At 59.7% G+C, this 17,568-nt stretch overlaps 1 protein-coding gene across 11 annotated transcripts in view; it reads left to right on the top strand.

The window, feature by feature from the left end:
- Positions 1-17,568, top strand: part of DCTN1 (dynactin subunit 1) — a 68,826-nt gene that overhangs the window by 39,691 nt on the left and 11,567 nt on the right. For 6 of the 11 annotated variants that reach the window (XM_080589766.1, XM_080589764.1, XM_080589762.1 and 3 more), the window contains 9 exons: positions 3,605-3,625; positions 6,931-7,119; positions 10,196-10,393; positions 12,899-13,103; positions 14,257-14,335; positions 14,808-14,967; positions 15,912-16,016; positions 16,329-16,520; positions 17,304-17,420. In XM_080589766.1, the coding sequence (XP_080445892.1) occupies positions 3,605-3,625; positions 6,931-7,119; positions 10,196-10,393; positions 12,899-13,103; positions 14,257-14,335; positions 14,808-14,967; positions 15,912-16,016; positions 16,329-16,520; positions 17,304-17,420 (1,266 nt within the window). The remainder of the gene's footprint in view (positions 1-3,604; positions 3,626-6,930; positions 7,120-10,195; positions 10,394-12,898; positions 13,104-14,256; positions 14,336-14,807; positions 14,968-15,911; positions 16,017-16,328; positions 16,521-17,303; positions 17,421-17,568) is intronic. The other 5 variants (XM_080589768.1, XM_080589767.1, XM_080589765.1 and 2 more) reach the window with 1 other exon arrangement.

Raw genomic sequence — 17,568 nt, 5'->3', positions numbered from 1 at the left:
GTTTGCTCTCGGTTCTCCTCTCGCTGCTTTGCCTCGTGCGACGGCTGCGGGAGGGTTCGCGCACCAGGCGTTGCCGCTTGTTTAAACGTGCTGAAATCCCGTGCAGCGTGCCCCCGGCAGCACCGCGCGCCTTGGGACCCCCGGGAAAGCAGCCGGGATGGAGCTCGCCGGTGTCACGCCGCACGGGCGGTGACGGGGGCGACGCCAACAGGTGGGCTCTGGCCCAGCGCTCCCTGGAAGAGGCTCGGCTCCTCATCGCCGGGCGATCACTGGGAAGGGAAGGGCAGTGCTTCCATGCAGCAGGAGCCGCACGCTGACCTCGGCTGCCCACTGCCAGAAGCCTCCCAGGGACAACGTGGGAAATCTCTGCGGCAGGGCCTCTGGTGCAGGGAGAGCTCTGCTCCGCTGCGCCTGAACCCTGTGAGCCGCGTCCAGCAGAAGGATCTCGGCGAGGCGGTACTGGCCCTGCCCGGCGCGAGGAGATAACACAGGCATGCTCGTCCGGAGGGCAAAGCTGCAGCACGCTCGGGATGGTGCCAGCACTCGGTTCTCTGGGCTGTGACCCTCGTGCTCCGAGTGGAACCGACTGGGCAGCACCCCGGGACCTGCCATCCGCAGCCTCACGTCGCGCATGGGTGACGCCGGCTGCTGCCGTGGGCAGTTGGAGGTAGCCGGGAGTTTCGCCGGGCTGGATGCGGGGTCTGTATACGAGCGAGTCTGCCTCGAGCCCCGGATGCGGCTCTTGCTCCTGAGCGCGGGGCTGCCCGGGGAGCGAAGGGTGTGTAATAGCATCATCGAGTGTTTATGCAGCAACATTACGCAGCAGAGTTCAGAACCACCAAATAAAATATTAATAGCCACGATGGGCCGGTGCAGAGCATCCTGGGATCCGGGAGGTCACAAAGTGTCCGCGTTAAGCGACGGCGTGGGGAGCCGGTTCTGGAGCCTGGCAGAAGCTCGAGGGCCTGAGCCCCGCTCCCGAGAAGGGCTTCCTCGATGCTCCCGCGGTGGGAAGTGCTCTGTCGGGGGCGTCGTGCTGCCTCCCTTGCTCTCGGATGCTCTTTGCTGCGTGGGGAGCGGGCAGTGAGAGCTGGAACCTACCTGATGGTAATGGCTGGGAAGGAAGAGCCAGCATCCCAGCCCGGGCACCGCTCTGCAAGCTGCTTACAAGTGCTTTGGAGACCACAGATGGTGAATTGCTGCCTGAAAGCTAACCCCAGCTGCTCCCTGAGGAGGCGCGAGGGTCTTGCCTTTATTCCAGGTGGCCTTCGCACTCAGCCCCAGGGGCTCCCCAGCGCCTTCGGCCCCCTCCAGGCAGGGAGCACTTCTGCCTTCACAGCGCTGGCTCGGAGGAGCGGGGCGTGCTGCGGACAGGTGGGTGGCGGGGACAGGCGCCGCAGCGGGAGCCTGGCCGCCCTCCCGAGCAGCAGACCTCTCCTCTGACCTCCCCTCAGCAAGGGGCGTTCGCCCGGCGCACCGCAGATCTGACGCTTCGGCTCTTGGTAGCGGCATGGCATCGCGTGGTCTGGAGCCAAAACAACCTTCCGCGTTATGCTAGGCCGTGCTGGGAGAGGAGGCATGAGACCAGGATTGCTCTCTGCCGTTTAACGTGGCGGGCTTTTAAAGGCCATCACCAGGAGGTCTCTGCCGTTCTTCAATATCCGCTTTGCAGTGGGGAAGGTGCTCTGCTTCTGCCCGCCCCCGTGGACCTGGAGCCGCCAGGCGAGGGCTGAGCGATGCGAGCGGGATCAGCGGTCGCTTGTGTGGCGTTCCTGCTGGTGCCGCGGGGTCCTGGGGGGGCTTTCAGATCTCCGTGTGGGTTTCTAGTGTCACGCCACGTCACCTTCAGTTAGCAGGGCTTTCCACAGAAGCCCTACTCTGGAAAAGCTTGGGCTACTGCTCCAAAGTCAGCGTGGTGTTTGTCAGAGAGTCTTCAGCCTTTGCCGTTTCTGTTACGTTTTCCCAGATAGGTTTGCAAATTGGCAGATCTGGGAGATGAGCGTCTTCCCCTCTGCGCTGACGTGGGCCTGCTGTTGAGCGCAGCCTTGTAGAAAACTGGAATGGAGCAGAGCAGGGTTTAGCCTAAGCAATCCCATTGTCGATTAGCTATTTTGAAGCGGCAGTCTGTCCAGTTCTAGTCTATATACAAAAGGAAGAGTAGCTGCAAGATCTCCTGGCTGGCTTTTCCAGGCCCTCCGTGGAAGGCCAAGCTCCTGAACATCAGCGGAGTACTGGTCAGCGCGGCCGTGCTGCGGGAGGGAGCGCCGGGAGGAGCCGCGGTGCGGGGCTGCGCTGCAGCGCCCGAGCGTTTGCGAAGGGGCCGGGCGTCTCGTTCGTGTCTGCAGCCTTGGGTCCTGGCGCCTGGCTGCGCTTCTTGCTGCTCGCGGCTACTTCTCGCGCTGCGTTAGGTAACGGTGAGAGATACAAGAGAGATGAGAGGTGAAGCAGCACGTGGAAAGCTTCAAACGCTCTCCGGTGCTGCTGTGCAGGCGTCGGAGCTGCTGCAGGGTGCAGGTGCCCGGTTTTGGTGGCTTCAGCGTCCCGCCGCGTGCGGGGCCGTCCGGCTCTCCCCACTGCGGGCTGGTGGCAGAGCGCTGCCGGCTGCTGCTGCGGCGGTCGCGGCGCGGCGTTCGTTAACGGGACAGTCCTGCCCGCGTGTGACTGCCCTGCGAGGCGTGCCGAGCCGCGCGGCGTGAGATCACCACGTGGGTGACGGCTGTTCTGCTGCCGTGTTGCGTCCCAAACAGCGTGTGTTGGGGGCAGGGGGTCCTGCCTTGAAGCTTACAGGTGTGTTTGTTTCCAGAAATGAGATGAAAATATGTAGCGTTTGAGAAGAAGCTTCACGAGATGTCATGCCTACAAATCTTACGACTAAAGAGCAGCAGAGCCCGGGGGCTCTGGCATCTCTGTGGGCAGCTGGTTTGGCGATGCTCTAGGGCCTTCAGAAACAAAGGGTGGGAGGGAGGAATTTTTTTTTTCTATATTTCTTTTAATAAAAAAGTCAATCTCACAGTTTTGTGACCTCTCTAGGAAAGACGGTGTGTTGAGCAAAACCCCCTTTTCGGCAGCAGAATGCCGGCGAGCCCTGAGCAGTGCTGCAGGAACGTGGCCGCGTTTCCAGGCTGACCCCAGGCAGCCCAGGTTTTGCCTGCAAAGCCGAAGCTCTTTTCGGAAGCAAACGGAGCCTCTGCCCCCAGGGCGCCTGCTGGAGTCCTGGGGCTGGCTCCTGCGTGGATCCGTGGGTTTGGGGCTGTAGCCAGCCCTGTGGTCCCGCACCGATGTTACAGGGGGAGAAGCTGGGCTGGGGCACGGTGAATTCCGGGCGGTCTGGGCCAGAAAACCTGAGCGGGAGGCTGGGCTGCTGCCGGGCTCTGTCTCCTTGGGGGCTCTGCTTGCAGGGTTTCACCTGGAGCTGTGCTGGGAGCGTGGGTTAACGAGCACCAACACCTGATGCCACGCACACTAATTGCAGTGATGTCTTTTGTTTCCTTTACCTGTTCTCTGCTGCATCTGCTGCTGTGCTGCTGCGGTCTGTCTCTCTGCTCCTGTCTTTCCCTGTGTGAATGTTTCTCCTCCTCTGCCTTCTACTCCTGTTGCCCTCCAGACCACCGCCCGGCGGCCCAAGGTGAGAACCAGCAGCTGCGGTCCGGGGGCGTTGAGCACCTCCGGTTTTCGGAAATACGAACTCGTTGAGTGTTGACCCCAAAGTGCGTTCGCTGTTGTCCTTCTTTGTGCAGAACCTGAAGGAGCTCACCAGACTGTGCTCCTCTAGAGTCACTGGGGACAGCCTTCTGGGGCAAGCTGTGTATTGAGAAACTTGGTGCTCTGAGCCAGAGCTCATCTAACAGAGCGGAGCTTAAAGGCAGCGAACTAATGCCAAGCCTGGCTGGCAGAGCACGCTGCTTGGTGTCCCCTTTAATGTCGTTACTTGCTTCTCGCTGACTGTTGCTAGCTCATGCGGGAGACTTTCCAGCATCTTGAGTTTATCAGCGGGAGGAGGGAGCTAAGAGCTAGCTTCTGGGACTGCACTGATTCCAGCACAGAGAATCACTCACGTTTCGAGGTCTGCCCCAGCAAGTAGGACCTGCAAAGGAGCACAGCACATGATTAGATGAGAACAAACAAGGGAGGTAAAACCTCAAAGAGCTCTTCGATAGCCAAGTTATGGTTTGTAAACGATAAGCAATTTTATCTCTTCTGTGTAGGGTACTCTGCAGGGAGGGCTTCATTTTCACTGACATGTACAAGGAGCACAAAGCAGGGCAGCAGCTGATCCACTGCATCCCAGCGCAGCCGGGATCCCAGCTGCCAGGTGTCTGGCTGGCCTTGAAAAAAATGCCCATTAACGGGCATTTGGGCACTGTAGGACCGGAGCCCCACCTGAGGTAGGACCTCAAGGGTAAAAAAAAAAAAGTGACAGCAGTATATGAGCAGTCTGCAAGGTTAAAACCTGTAGGTTAAAATTTCCTCTAAAGCGTCTAAAAGTGTAAAGCCCCACGTGCCTGAGACAGGGCAGGGGTTTTGCTGCGGGCCTGTGCGACACATTTACAGCGAGGCAGAGAAGTGAGCTCAAGGTAAGCAGCTTTGGTGTGCTGCTGTGGATTTCAGGCCAGCTTGCAGTCCCACCTGGGAGCTTGCCCCTTACCAGGCAAGTCCAGGAGAGCTCTCCGCTGATCCTGTGCCACTGCCCCCCTCCAGTGATGTGCTGCCTGTGCTGGGGAGGAGCAGGGAGCGGATGTCCTGCGTGACCTTCTCCCACTCCTGTGATCCTACACCCACACTGGGCAGGAAGGTAGATGAAGCCATCCGTGCATGTTGAGATCAGAGCTGCTGCCCGTGCTGACCAGCGGGTACCCCACGGCACCGAGGGCCCCTCTCGAGCATCGCACCCTGTTCTGGTCGGGCTCACAGCCGATGGGGTCAGCAGGCAGGTCTCGTCCTGGGCCACTGGTTTCAGTGGGAACCACTGGTGAGGGTTGTGCAGTAACTGTGCTCGGGGCTCTAGGGGTGCCAGGACACGCTGCCCTGCCGTCCTCCTGGCAGCAAGCGCATCCCCGGGACCTTGCCGGGCCCCAGCCGCCAGGCTGTCAGCGGGCTCTGCGCCGCTAAGCCGCACCGGGTGTGTCCCCGGGCGATGCTTCTCCCTGCCCGCAGAAGCTTAAAGCTCGCTCTGTGAAGTGTTTGTAATCCCCAGAGCAGCAGGAACGAGAACTTCCTTGTTCTGAGTGTCACGTTTCTTGGAGATCCCATGAGTGGCTTGGCACCACGGGGTCTGCTCCCGGGGGCCGTGCTCAGGAGGGAAGGCTGAGCCCGCCTGTCCGTGGGGCGTTTGTCAACCGCGGCTGGGCCAGGCTTGGCCAAAATGAGCAAAGAGTCTGCAGAAGACCCGGCTGCAGCAGGGCGGGTGATTGCCCTGTTCCTAGTGCTGCTTTAGCAGGCGGGAGCGGTGCTGCCCGTGCCGTGCCTGTCTCAGTGCCCGTCCCTTGCCAGCCTGGGTGAGCTGTGTGTCTTGTGACACTGCAGTGCACCAAAAAGCCAAGACTGAGGAGTAAAACACTCAGGAAATTAATTTACATGGTGTTAGGTGCCATGGAGACGAGTGCTTCAGCAGTGCAGCCCATGAGGGGCCGATCGGGTGAACCCCGATCCTGGGTTATGCAGCCAGCCTCGCTGCCGGCTTTCCAGCCTGCGGTTAGCAGCCCCGTAAGCGCTGGTGAAGCGGCTCTGCCGCTCTGCTTCTTCAGGTTCCACTGGGCTCTGGTGAACCCTTGGTACTCTTCATTTTGTCTGCCTGTTGCCCTAGGATCCGTTGCTTTGTGCCCACAGCCCAGTTGCAAGCAGAGGACGCAGGTTTAGGAGCCTGCTGCAGTGTCCCCATGGCGCTGCCGGCGGCATCCCCGTGCCCGAGCTGGGCGCAGCGCGAGCCCCTTCCCGCGGCAGCCCCGTGTCCGTGCCCCTCTGCACAGGGTGCAGAGGGGCGAGAGCTGCCCGGCCCCCGGCTCTGTGCGCTTTTGGGTTTTGCTGTCTCATCCTCCGCAGCTGGAACCCCAAAAGCCCCGGGCACGTGTCCCGTCTGCAGACAGTGCTGAGGGCCCCCCTCAGTCCCTTCGCTGACCCTGTCTGCACGCTCACCCGATGGGCGAAGGCAGTGCCTGCGGCTGGGCTTAGCGAGAGGAACACGGCGCTCAGTCTGACTGCAGCAGCAGGGCAGATGTGGTAGCGCAAGGCAATAGTTTGTAAGGCAACCGCTTATTGTCCCTGTTACTACAGGAGGGAGGAGAGGGACTGCTGCGTCCGACCTGTAGCAGGGCTCGTGTGCACAGACAAAAATCTGTGGTTTTGTTTGTTTTTTAGCTATGGTAGTGGCGTAATAAACTTTTACCTTCCCTTCAGCAACTGATTATCTACGAATTTTGCTCAAGTCAGACTCTGTAGCATAAAACCCACAGAATTTATTGCTGGGAAATCTCCAGAGTGCTGTTCATCCTCAGCACAGTGCAGGTCTCGGTAAAACCAGGTCATGGATGTGCTCAGCGTAGCCAGAGGCGCTTTGCCGTCACCGTCCCCCTGTCACCGTGCCCTGCTGAGCCCCTTCTGCCATCTGGGCGAGCTGTGCCCGACCTCAGCCCTCTCCCAGGGCATCCCCCCTGCCTGCGTGGGACTGCGCTGCCCGAACTCCCGCTCCGTTCCTATTGCAGCCAGTAAGTGCCCAAGGAGTGCGAGAGCCCAAAGCACCTCTGAAGTTTTATTCTGGGTTCCCTCTGTGCTGGAAATGTGGGTCTCAAGGACGGTGGTGGCAATGGACCAACACCGTGGTGAAAGGAAGGCAGGACTGAAGCGAGGTGTGAGGGGGGCAGACTGGCCGTGGAAGCCCCCTCTCCCCCGAGACACGCTCCGCTGATGCTCTCCTCTGCCCGCGTTGTTTTGCAGCCCACCCGGACCGCCAGTTCCGCAGCATCCAGCGGCACGGCCGGGCCCTCGGGCTCGGCCTCTGCCTCTGGCGGGGAGATGAGCAGCAGCGAGCCCAGCACGCCCGCTCAGACGCCGCTGGTGGCCCCCGTCATCCCGTCTCCTTCCCTCACCTCGCCGGTGGCACCGATGGTTCCCTCACCCACCAAGGTAAGGCGCGGCACCGGCTGCGGTCGGTGTGGGGGAGAGGAGTGGAGAAAACACCCCCGGCACTCGTAGGAGGGAAATGGGCCGGCGGTGGTCCCTGTGCAGGGCTCGTGTGCCCGCCCCGTGAGGGCCTGCCAGGCTTCGTCCCGCAGGCAGCCGGGGCTGTGGGGGCAGCGGGCCCAGCGTGGCGGGGGCCGGATGCAGAGGCTGATGGCCCAGACCCGGGAAGGCGCTGGAGAAACAAAGGGTGCCGTGGCCTCGCTCGGCTCCTGGTGCGTTCTCCCTCCCGGGTCCCCGTGGGACACACGTGGTGTCAGACCACCCCCAGGGAACGCGCCGAGGGGCTGAGGCTGCGACTCGGCGGTGCGGGGGGTGCCCCTGATGTGTCCGGCACAGGGCTGGGACGCGGCCCCTGTCCTCCCACCGGCATCAGCAACCCGCAGCGGGCAGGCCGGCAGGAGGGGCACCCTGGGTCACTGCTGCCTTCAGGTGCACAGACCCCTAGGGAGGACCCGTCTTTCTCTAGCTTGGGTCTTTCTAATAATTATATCTGCGTAGTCATTCCATTTTTGTTCTTTAAAATAGTTTTTCATTACTTCCGTCCTGCTTTGTATTAATTAGTTAAAATGAGAGCTCGTGAAAGATTTAGGGCACAAGGGTGAGGAATTAATAGCATGAGAGGACAGAGAGCCTGCTCTGAGGTTGTGTGTCAAGGAAACGGCTGGAAGAGTCACCAGCGGGTGGGAAGGAAGGAAGGAAGGATATTGCCGTTCCCCCGAGCCCTGCCTGGCCCGGAGGGTTGTGGTACCAGGTTTATGGAAAGTCTGCAAAAACTATTTGTGTGGTAGCGCTGGTGACAGCGGCACGTCCAGGGTTGAGAAAGCAGCAGAGCAGTCTGGTCTTCCTGCGCTGTTTGACGTGTGGGATTTTTTCAAAGCCCATTCCTTAATGTCACCCAGCTTTGTGACTCTTCAGCTTCAGCCACGGGGCTGCTTTCAGCCGGGGCTCCTGCCAGGAGAGGAGGGCCGCGTCCCCTTCTGCTGCCCTTGCTCACAGCCAGGTACCGCGTGCTGGTGTCAGCATTTAGCTGGCGGTGGGAGCTGACCTGGCAAATACAGGATGAGGTTTCCCTGCCGTGGGATCGAGTGGGCAGCGGTGGGGAGCCTGGGACCGTCCCCGGTGGTGGCAGTGCAGGCGGTGCCGATTGCAGGCTGCAGCCGCAGGCAGGGGGAGTGGGACTGAAACCCAGGGGCCGGGTGGGGACCGGGAGCTTTACCCAGCACTGTGCAACTTCACCTACAAAATGTAAGGACGGCGGGCCCTCAGGTGGGATCGGGGTGTTCTTTAAAGGATGCAGACGCTGAGCTTTCCTCACAGGCGCGTGGTGGCAGGGCGTGAGGTAAGCAGCAGCGGAGGAAACCCCGGCGGGTACCGGGGAAGGGTTCTCAGGGTGAGGGTGGTCGGATGCTGGGAGGGGTCTGGGGAGGCCACGGGGCCTCGTCCGCGGGGACAGCCAGCCCTGGCCGGACAGCCCCGAGCAGCCTGGCCTCCGCGGCGTGGCCGCGGGCCTGACCGCAGAGCCCCGCGCGTCTCCTCCAGGACAGGCCGGGCTAACTGAGGCCTTTCTCCGTCCCCAGAGCGCCTCGGCAGCCTCCCGGGTGGGCCCCGAAGGCCGGGTGGGCCCCGAAGGCCAGGTGACCGCCGCCCCGCGGCTCTGGTTTGAGGAGTGTGCATGTGGAGCTGTGTCGGCTCAGTAACGGGCGGCTGAGCTTTGCCTGGACCTAACTCGCTCTTCAGCAAAACCTCGCGCGTGGCTGAATGCCCTTATGGCTTTGTGCTGCTCCAGCGATGTTTTCCCTCCCCGCAGGCAGCTCCCAGTGACAGCCCAGCCGTCTGCGCTGGAAACTCGGCGCTGACCTCGCCGCTTTTTAGGGCGGTCACTGGGCCTTCCCCAGAGAACAGGAGGCTTGTCCAGGGAGATGCCGTAGCCGGGTGGGATGCGGCCCCCGAGGGGGCAGCATTTGTGGCTTGTTGGAGACCTCGGGGCTGGGGCCCTTCCCCACGCACCAGCTTTAGTTTCAGCCACTTTGGTCACAAAACAACGCTGCGGGCTCCGGCGGTGTCCCTGTGCAGCCCTTCCCGGCCCAGCGCCGACCAGGATCAGGCAGCACCGCCTCAGGCCCTGTCTCACTCGAGGCGTAGGCGGTTTTCTGACAGCCCAAATCCGCTGGGAGCAGGAGCGGATTCAGGCTGGGAGCTGCGGGATCCCTGGGGGACCCTGGCTGCTGTGTGAGCTGCGCTGGGGCTCGCAGCACAGGCAGCTTTTGGCTTTGGTGCCTCCAGGCAGCAGCACTCCCAGCTTTAGGCCTGTGCCAGGCTTGCCCCTGTAGCCCTCGGTGGCCGAGACCCCCTTTTTTTCAGAGGTCTGCCTCGGTCTGCAGGCTGGACGCCGTGGGAGGGAGAGGGGAGCAGCTCCCACGGAGCACAGCAAGCGTGTGGCATGAGCACGGTTTGTGATGTGCCCCACCGGTGTGTCTGCACGTTTGGGTTACACGCTAATAACTAAAAGCACGGGCTGCTCTGTCTGTAACGCTGCACACGTTGCTGTGGTGGAACCTTTCTGAGAGATCTGCTCTTCATGGAGATGTTTCCTGCGTGCCATAACTCTGCTGCGACCCTAGGGGGAGGAGGAGAGTTACCGCAGGGTGAATGTGGGCGGGTTACTGCCTCGGGTTTTATTTATCTACTTTTGTTAAACGATTCGGGCATCCTTAGTTCCCGGTGAAGTCAGTGGCAAGGTGCTCAGCATCATGTGTGAGCCAGCCTCTGTCAGTGTCAAGGGGAACACTTACCGCGAGTTCTGTGTAGAAATAATCAACAGGTTGAATAGATAACTCCGTAGCTGCAAGTGCGGAGTGATGCGCTCTTCTAAAAGTGCCCCGGTAATGATGCCAAGTTACAGGCGGGTGACTGGGCCAGGTTCTGAGGTTTTGCTCTCAGTGGGTTAAATCAATGTCTTTGGAGGTCTCTCCAAAGAACGTTCCTGTTCCCTCTGGTAATTCTTTGCTTGACTTTGCAGGAGGAGGAAAATTTGCGTTCTCAAGTCAGGGACCTGGAGGAAAAATTGGAGACTCTGAAGATAAAGCGAAATGAAGACAAAGCAAAGCTTAAAGAGCTCGAGAAGTACAAGATCCAGCTGGAGCAGGTGCAGGAATGGAAGAGCAAAATGCAAGAGCAACAGGCTGATCTCCAGAAACGGTTAAAGGAGGCCAAAAAGGTGGGCAGCCCTGGGGAGCCGCGCAGCCACGATGCTGGGGCTGCCATAGGGAGGAGCGATCCCAGGGCTAATTCAATTGCTGAGAATGATTTGTTTGTTTTGGGTGGGAGTTGTGTGTTTTGTTCTGTTTTTTTAATATCCTAGCATTAAACTGTGGACTGTCCTGGCTCTTGGCCTTCTGAATACGTGCAGGGTTGTAAAATGGCCTCTGACCTCACCTATCGCTGTTCTCTCCAACGTAAATATTGATTTAGGTATTGAGCTGCCAGTGCAAATGCCAAGTGCAGTCAGACTACACTGCATGTTTAATTCACCATGTGCGCGTGGGTGCCGACTACATCTGGTGCGTCGTGGCAGTAGTGCACGCAGCTTGTCCTGGAGCTGGAGTCATAGCTTCCTTCTTTACCCACGCTAGCTGTGAGAGCAGACAGCCTTTGGGCGGACCTTGCACAGGCCTGTCAAGGTATCAGATTTTGTGCACCCTGGGAATTGCTTTGCTTTCTGCTGCCTGCCTGACCCATCTGTCAGACAGCTTGAGGCAGGAATGTCTGCGCTATCCACAAATCGATTCCTCTGTCAGTCTTGTGCAGGGTAAGACAAGACAGGGTTAGGGGCGGTTTCCTTTAATAGCTGGGAATGGAGAGTGTGATGGTTGAGGAGCAGGTCGTCCATCTGACCGTGCAGCGTAGGTGTCCCCGTGTGGCAGCAGCTGCCTTTCTCCAGTTTAATCTGCTGCTGCAGCTCTGCCAGAGCTGTGGGAATGGCACCGTTAAGATTCCAAACCCGCTGATAAACTGCTGTTCCCACCTTCGAAGTCTGAAGGAGAGTTCCTGGAGATCTTGGAGCTGAGTTCAGAAACCAGTAGGCTCCAGCAGCTTTAAAAGCTTTGCCAGGTGCTGAGGTTTCCGATGCAGCTGCGGCAGCCAGCCCTGTAGGAGCGTGCCCACCGGTAACGGAGCAGGACCTGCTCATCTCCCCCGATGCCGGCTGTGCAGGCCTAAGCTTCCCTGATGTCCCAGTGCCTGGATGTCTTGACAGATTTCTTGAAACTGCCATGCTGCTTCTAATTTCCTCCATGAAGGAGGTTTTTTTTGCCCTGCACTCTTGTCTTTGACTCTCTGATGTTTGTGAGGAGTCATCTTGTCCTCCCTCTTGCTTGCTCCTGTGTTATGCTGGGGGATTCCCCTCTGAGAGTGGGCCGAGTGTCCTTGCACAGTGCTCGTCGCGTACAGCAGTTCCACCCCAGCGTGGCTGTGTTATAAATACAGCAGTGACACGAGCTTTGCTTCGTTGTGCTGAGTCAATGATCAGTGCAGGTTCTATCTGGGAGCTGGGCTGAAGGAAGTTGGAGTGTCTCAGGAGCTGTTCTTGCACAGCGCTTGGATGATCCAGTGGGAGCCAAGCACGTCCTGACGGTGTCAGGGAGGGCTTAGGGCTGGGGGGGTTATCAGTGTGTATAAATACCTGGGGGGGATCTCCACCGTTCCTTTCCTTACGTGCTCTGGGTCAGTTCCTCCCTCCAGCAGGCTCCCAGTCGTTTGTCTGTTGTAGACTTTCAATTTGTTAAAATTCTTCTCCCTTTAGCTAAAACGCTGAATCTCGAGCTCCTGCTCTGCAGGGTAGCTTGGTGAGAGTCGCTGCCAGTGAAGGCCCCAGGGCTGGGAGCTGAGGGCCCTGGGCGCTGCTCCTTATGGAGAAGCATTTCTCCATCGGGCTCTGCTGCTGCTGTCGTGGTTCAGCAGGGGAAGGTGCTGAGCCGCTGGGATTTGCACCGTGCCCACGAGCCCTGTGCCAGCTCGTGCTGGGGTGTGGTGTCCTTACCCCCCCCAGGTGAGGGGTTCCTGGATCCCTCCCTTCTTCTGAAGACTTGTCTCCTTCTAACGATAGCTCTAGGCTGCCTTCTCCCAGCTGGCTTTTGTGCTGTCCTCGCCCGAGTTAGGCAATCACGGCTCCCTGCCCAGCCCTGCCTCGGGTGTCACTGGGTGTCCGCCGTTTGGTGATTACTGCTCGCTCTGCTCCCCAGGGACAGGCGATGCGCTCCTCACGCTGCAGCTCGGTGCTCTCGGGCAGTCGGCCGCACGCCAGCGGCGCTGAGAAATGAGCTTTTTCTTCTCTCTGCTCTTTGCGCTGTTTTGTCCCGGTGCCACCTCCTTTTGTTTCCCCAGCGATCTGTTTGTTTGTGTGGTCCAGTACAAGTGCTGCAGGTCTAGGTCTCTTCTCTCTTCACGCCCCCCTCCCCTCGCCTGCAGAGTGGTTTCTGTGGGGCTGTTCCTGCTGGGCTCTTCTGATGGAGGGAGAGGTTCCTGGGAGAGGGGAGATGGACGCTGGGGGGCACGGGCGATGGGCCTTCTCCTCTCAGCCCCGACACAATTTGTCAGTTGGACTCGTTCCCTTTGGGAGAGCCGTGAGAGTTGTAATCGTCTGAGGCTCGTGGTTTGTGAGAGGGCTCTCATCACCGCCTTGGGCATCCAAGGCATGGTCTCACCTGCGTGTGCTTGGCCACAGGAAGCCAAAGATGCCCTGGAAGCCAAGGAGCGCTACATGGAGGAGATGGCAGACACCGCCGACGCGATTGAAATGGCGACCCTGGACAAGGAGATGGCGGAGGAGCGAGCAGAGTCCCTGCAGCAGGAGGTGGACTCCCTGAAGGAGAAGGTGGAATATCTCACCATGGACCTGGAGATCCTGAAGCACGAGATTGAAGAGAAAGGTGGGAGAGGAGCTGGGAAGGCAGCTCTGGGTGGGCTTGGCTGGGGCGCCCCTCGGCAGGGGAGAGCCGGTGGCTGCCGGGGAGCTGCGGTGGCTCCTCACCGCCGATCGCAGCGGGGCTGAGGCTTGGCCTCTGCGGCTCCTCCCTGGCACCCGCCGCGGCTTTCTGCTGCCGGCCCTGCTCGGCAGGGAGCGACCGCCACGCCTGGGCAGGGCAGGGCAGCAGCTCAGCGTCGTGCTCAGCCGGGCGCCGGCCTCGCTGCAAAGGCAGAGATCGAGCTGCTGCTCTCTGAGCCTGGGGATGAGCATTCTTGTCCTGGGCTTGGGGAGGCTCAGGTTTAATGCCAGAGGCTTAGTTTTAAAACTCGTTACTGTTTCTGGGGACAGCGGATCCCACCCCAAAAGGTGTTGCGAGTAGGACATACTTCATGTGATCGGTAACGTAACTGCTTTTGATGCTCACTGATTTTAGATCCAACTTGCCAGCTTTGCACTGAGCATAGCTTCAAAACCCGTGCACTGCCCTTGATTTGATTCCCCTGTGCCTTTGTAGCTCTTTGTATTCAAGGTGAGCTTTAAAAATTACACACAGCAGGAAACGAGCCAGCCATTATGCATGCACTTACGCATATATAAATACTTGTATTTATACCTGAAATAAATCGAACCCGTAGAAGATCAGGCATGCAGGCAGAGGGGTGTGACAAAGATGGACGTGTTGAGGGAGAGGAAAGAATGTGGAGAGGACAGCAGTAGCCTGCAGGGACACGTGGACGTTGCTGAAGTGAGCGATGTCTTTTTATTTGAGTTTGGTTTCGCTGAATCCTGGGGGCCAGGAGGGTTGAGATGAGAGCTGAGAGCACTCGCTGCACCCGGCGATGTGCAGCTGTGCCATGGCCCAGCGGGGCTGGTACGGTGGTTCTCCCTCTGCACCGACGGCCTCGATGGCATCAGGGGACTCTGTCAGCCTGTGAGCCCGGTGTTAGGCACCAGGCTTGTTTTGCGCAGGTGCAGGAGGAGATGGGTTTCCCCGTGGTGTGACGTAGCTGTCCTCCTCCTGGTGCTCGCGACGTCACGTTTGTGCTGAGGGATCTGGATCTGGTTAGCAGCTGGTGTTTCTGCACGAGCAGAATAATGTTTCCTTTCCACTCCAGGCTCGGATGGAGCAGCATCCAGTTACCAAGTCAAACAGCTGGAAGAGCAAAATGCAAGACTCAAGGAAGCTCTAGTGAGGTAGGAGACCGCTCGTCACCCCAAAAGGCTGGGAGGCTGCTGCTGAAGTTGCTCCCTGTGAGAACCCGTGCCCTCTTGGTCTTTCTTTACTCCCTTGGTTCTTCCCTTCTGTGCTTTAGCCCGTCCCATGTGTAGTTATTCCTTCCTCCCTGTCTCACCTGTGCTCTGTTGTTTGTTTCCCATTCTGCCTTCTTTGCTCCCTCCAGCCCCTGTAGCTCTGATTTTTTTTCCGAAGGTGCTGGCTCAGGCACTGGTTGGGCATTACAAGCGTCCTTGGGAAAGCTTTAAAAATTCACCTCTGTGCCCAGCTGGTCCGTGCAGGTCAGCAGGGCTCTTCAGCAGCTCACTGCCAGTGGGCAGCCAGCACAAATGGGGGGGCGATGTCTTGAAGCCCACCAGGAGTGGTGTATTGCAAGGGGACAGCTTCTTGGCCTCTGCTGGGCTTGTGGTGAGTCTGGTCGCTCTCTTGAAGGATGCGGGACTTGTCTGCCTCAGAGAAGCAGGAGCATGTGAAGCTTCAGAAGCAAATGGAGAAGAAGAACACGGAGCTGGAGTCCCTGCGCCAGCAGAGGGAGAAGCTTCAGGAAGAGGTGAAGCAGGCAGAGAAAACGGTCGATGAGCTAAAGGAGCAGGTGAGTCCACTGGCAGAAGGGTGGGTGGGGAGGGGAAGCTCGGGGCTGCACTGGGCACCGGGCAGCTGCTGCCAGGCAGCTTTGGGTCACCTCTTGGCACGCAGCTCTTTCTGTCCATCGCTCCTGGAGAGCCTCGGTGATACTGCTGCAGGGACTTTAACTTCTGGTCTGCACTCACAAGCAAACGCTGTTCCAGCCCTGGAACTGTGCTGGGCTCTGCTTGGTGCGAGGGTGGCTCCCGAGCGTAGGGCGCAGGCTGGTTGTGCTTCCCAGCAGTGATCTGCTGCTCCCTGAGGTCTGGTCCGTGTAATCTCCCTGCCTGGCCGTCGTCGTGAGGCTTGTTCCTAGCCAGGCTGAGATGTGGGTGCGGGTGTGGGGCCGCCCTGAGGAAGCCCCCGGGGTGGATCTTTGTTCCCTGCAGAGCTGCCTGGGCACTTCTCTGAACTGCTCCCCCAGAGGGGCCTGGCCCCGTGCTACCTGAGCGTTGCCTGGGTTATGTAGACGTGGGCTGCTGGCAGAGGTGATGCCTCAGTGCAAGGACTGCAACACCCGTTCTCTGTTAAGTGTGTGTGTGTGTAACCGCCTGCCAGGCCCTCGGGAGCTTGGTAAGGCCTGTGTCATGAGTCTAGAGGCCCAGCCCAAAGGTCAGCATCATTTACGCTGACCCAAAGCTGTTCAACATTGTGCCCTGGAGCTGCAGCTAAAGAGCCAGTAACAACTGTAAGAGCCAAGCCTTGCTTTTCATGTGCCCTTCCTGCTGGGGCTACAGGACCGGCTGCTGGCTGTGCTGGTTTGAGGTGTTTGCTGTCCTGGGGGGGGTGTTCTCTGTTACTGGGAGGGGTGCGCACCAGCCATGTCCCACAGGGCGATCCCACTGTGGTGTAAAGTGACTTCAAACTGCGTTCTCCAGCTGGGTTGTAGTGTGATGCGGTGTGTGCTTCCAGGTGGATGCTGCTTTGGGCGCTGAAGAGATGGTGGAGACCCTGACAGAGAGAAACCTAGACCTGGAGGAGAAGGTCCGGGAGCTGCGTGAGACTGTCGGGGACCTGGTAAGGCGAACTCCTCTGGGACAAGGGGCAGTGCTTGCGCTGCCTCCTTCACACCTGCCGTGCGGAGGGGCTGGCACAAGGGCCGCGCAGCCTCTCACTGGGCAGCGAGGCTGCCCGAGGTGCTGGGAGCTGCCTGGCAGCGGTGCCAGAGGGGTCTGGGAGCCTCCACAGGCATTGTGCTCAGTGCCGCTTCCGAGCGCTGTGCCCGTATGCCGTGCGGGGCATGCCCTTTGCACCCCAGGGCGCCCCTCCGCTCTGCTCCGAAAACACCAGGCTGTGGAGTAACTGTGTCCCCTGCTGCCCCGTTGCCAGGAAGCCATGAACGAGATGAATGATGAGCTGCAGGAAAACGCCCGGGAGACAGAGCTGGAGCTACGGGAGCAGCTGGATATGGCAACGGCGCGGGTCCGCGAGGCGGAGAAGCGCGTGGAGGCTGCGCAGGAGACCGTGGCCGACTACCAGCAGACCATCAAAAAGTACAGAGAGCTGACTGCTCACCTCCAGGTAGTGCGTTCAGCGCTGCGGTGGGGCTGGGCTGGGGAGCAGGCGCTGCCAGCCAGGAGTGCTTCCCCTGGCGCCAAGGTCCTTCGGGAGCAGACCTCAGTGACAGGGAGGCAGCACGCGTGGGCGAGAGCGTTCCCAAAGGAGGTGGCCCCTGGGGATGGGATGGTGGGAGCAGGTACTTCTCCTCTCGTGTGGAGGTGGGCAGCACACAGATGGCTGATGGCCTGCAGAGCGGGCTCTGAAGGGAGCTTCCCTGAGCCTGCAGCAGCGCCAGGCTGCACGTGCTTGGCGTGACCTCTGACAGGCCTGGCCCTCTGGCCTCCACCCAGAGGGGGAGTTCGCTGGCAGAGCCCCTGCTGGCGGCTGCTGAAGTCAGCGCTGACCACATGGGCGTTTTGGCCTTGTCCTCTGCTGAGCTGCTTCTGCTCCAGGCTGGGAACTGAGTCTTGGAGAGGTCGGGATAGCGTGGGGTTGTTCCTGCACTGCTCTTGGCTCTCCTCGGCTTTGCTGGCAGTGCAAAGGAGACGGGCGATGAGTCCGTGTGGATTCCTTGGCTGTCGTACAGCTTGGTGTCAACGGAGCGTTTGGGCAGTGCTCGTGTTCCTCCTCCTGACGTTCATCCATCACTGTGTGTGTTGCACAATGAGCCCCCAGAGCTCTCCCCGCCCTACCCGAGAAGGGGGCGCGTGGAGGTTGAGCGTGGGTGTGCTGCAGAGGTGTGGGGTTGCAGACCTCTCCCGCAGCGGTTTTCTCTGTCTGACAGCAGCTTCTTTCTGTGCTCAGGATGTGAACCGAGAACTCATGAGTCAGCAAGAAGCATCTGCTGAGAAACAGCAGCAGCCTCCTCCCGAGATGTTTGACTTCAAGATTAAGTTTGCGGAGACAAAAGCCCACGCGAAGGTAGGGGCAGCAGGAGAGCTGTGTGCCAGGCACACCGACTGGGCACGGGGCACTTTTCCTGTGCGCCAGGCTCCTGAAGTGTGCGGGTGCTGGGCTCAGGGCAGGTTTCCCCCCCACACGTGGTGGGGCTGGCCCTGGGGCAGCTCTT

The sequence above is a fragment of the Anser brachyrhynchus genome (assembly GCF_964034855.1).
Source record: "Anser brachyrhynchus genome assembly, chromosome: 4".
Lineage (NCBI taxonomy): Eukaryota > Metazoa > Chordata > Aves > Anseriformes > Anatidae > Anser > Anser brachyrhynchus.
This window is presented reverse-complemented; position numbering and strand designations above follow the sequence as displayed.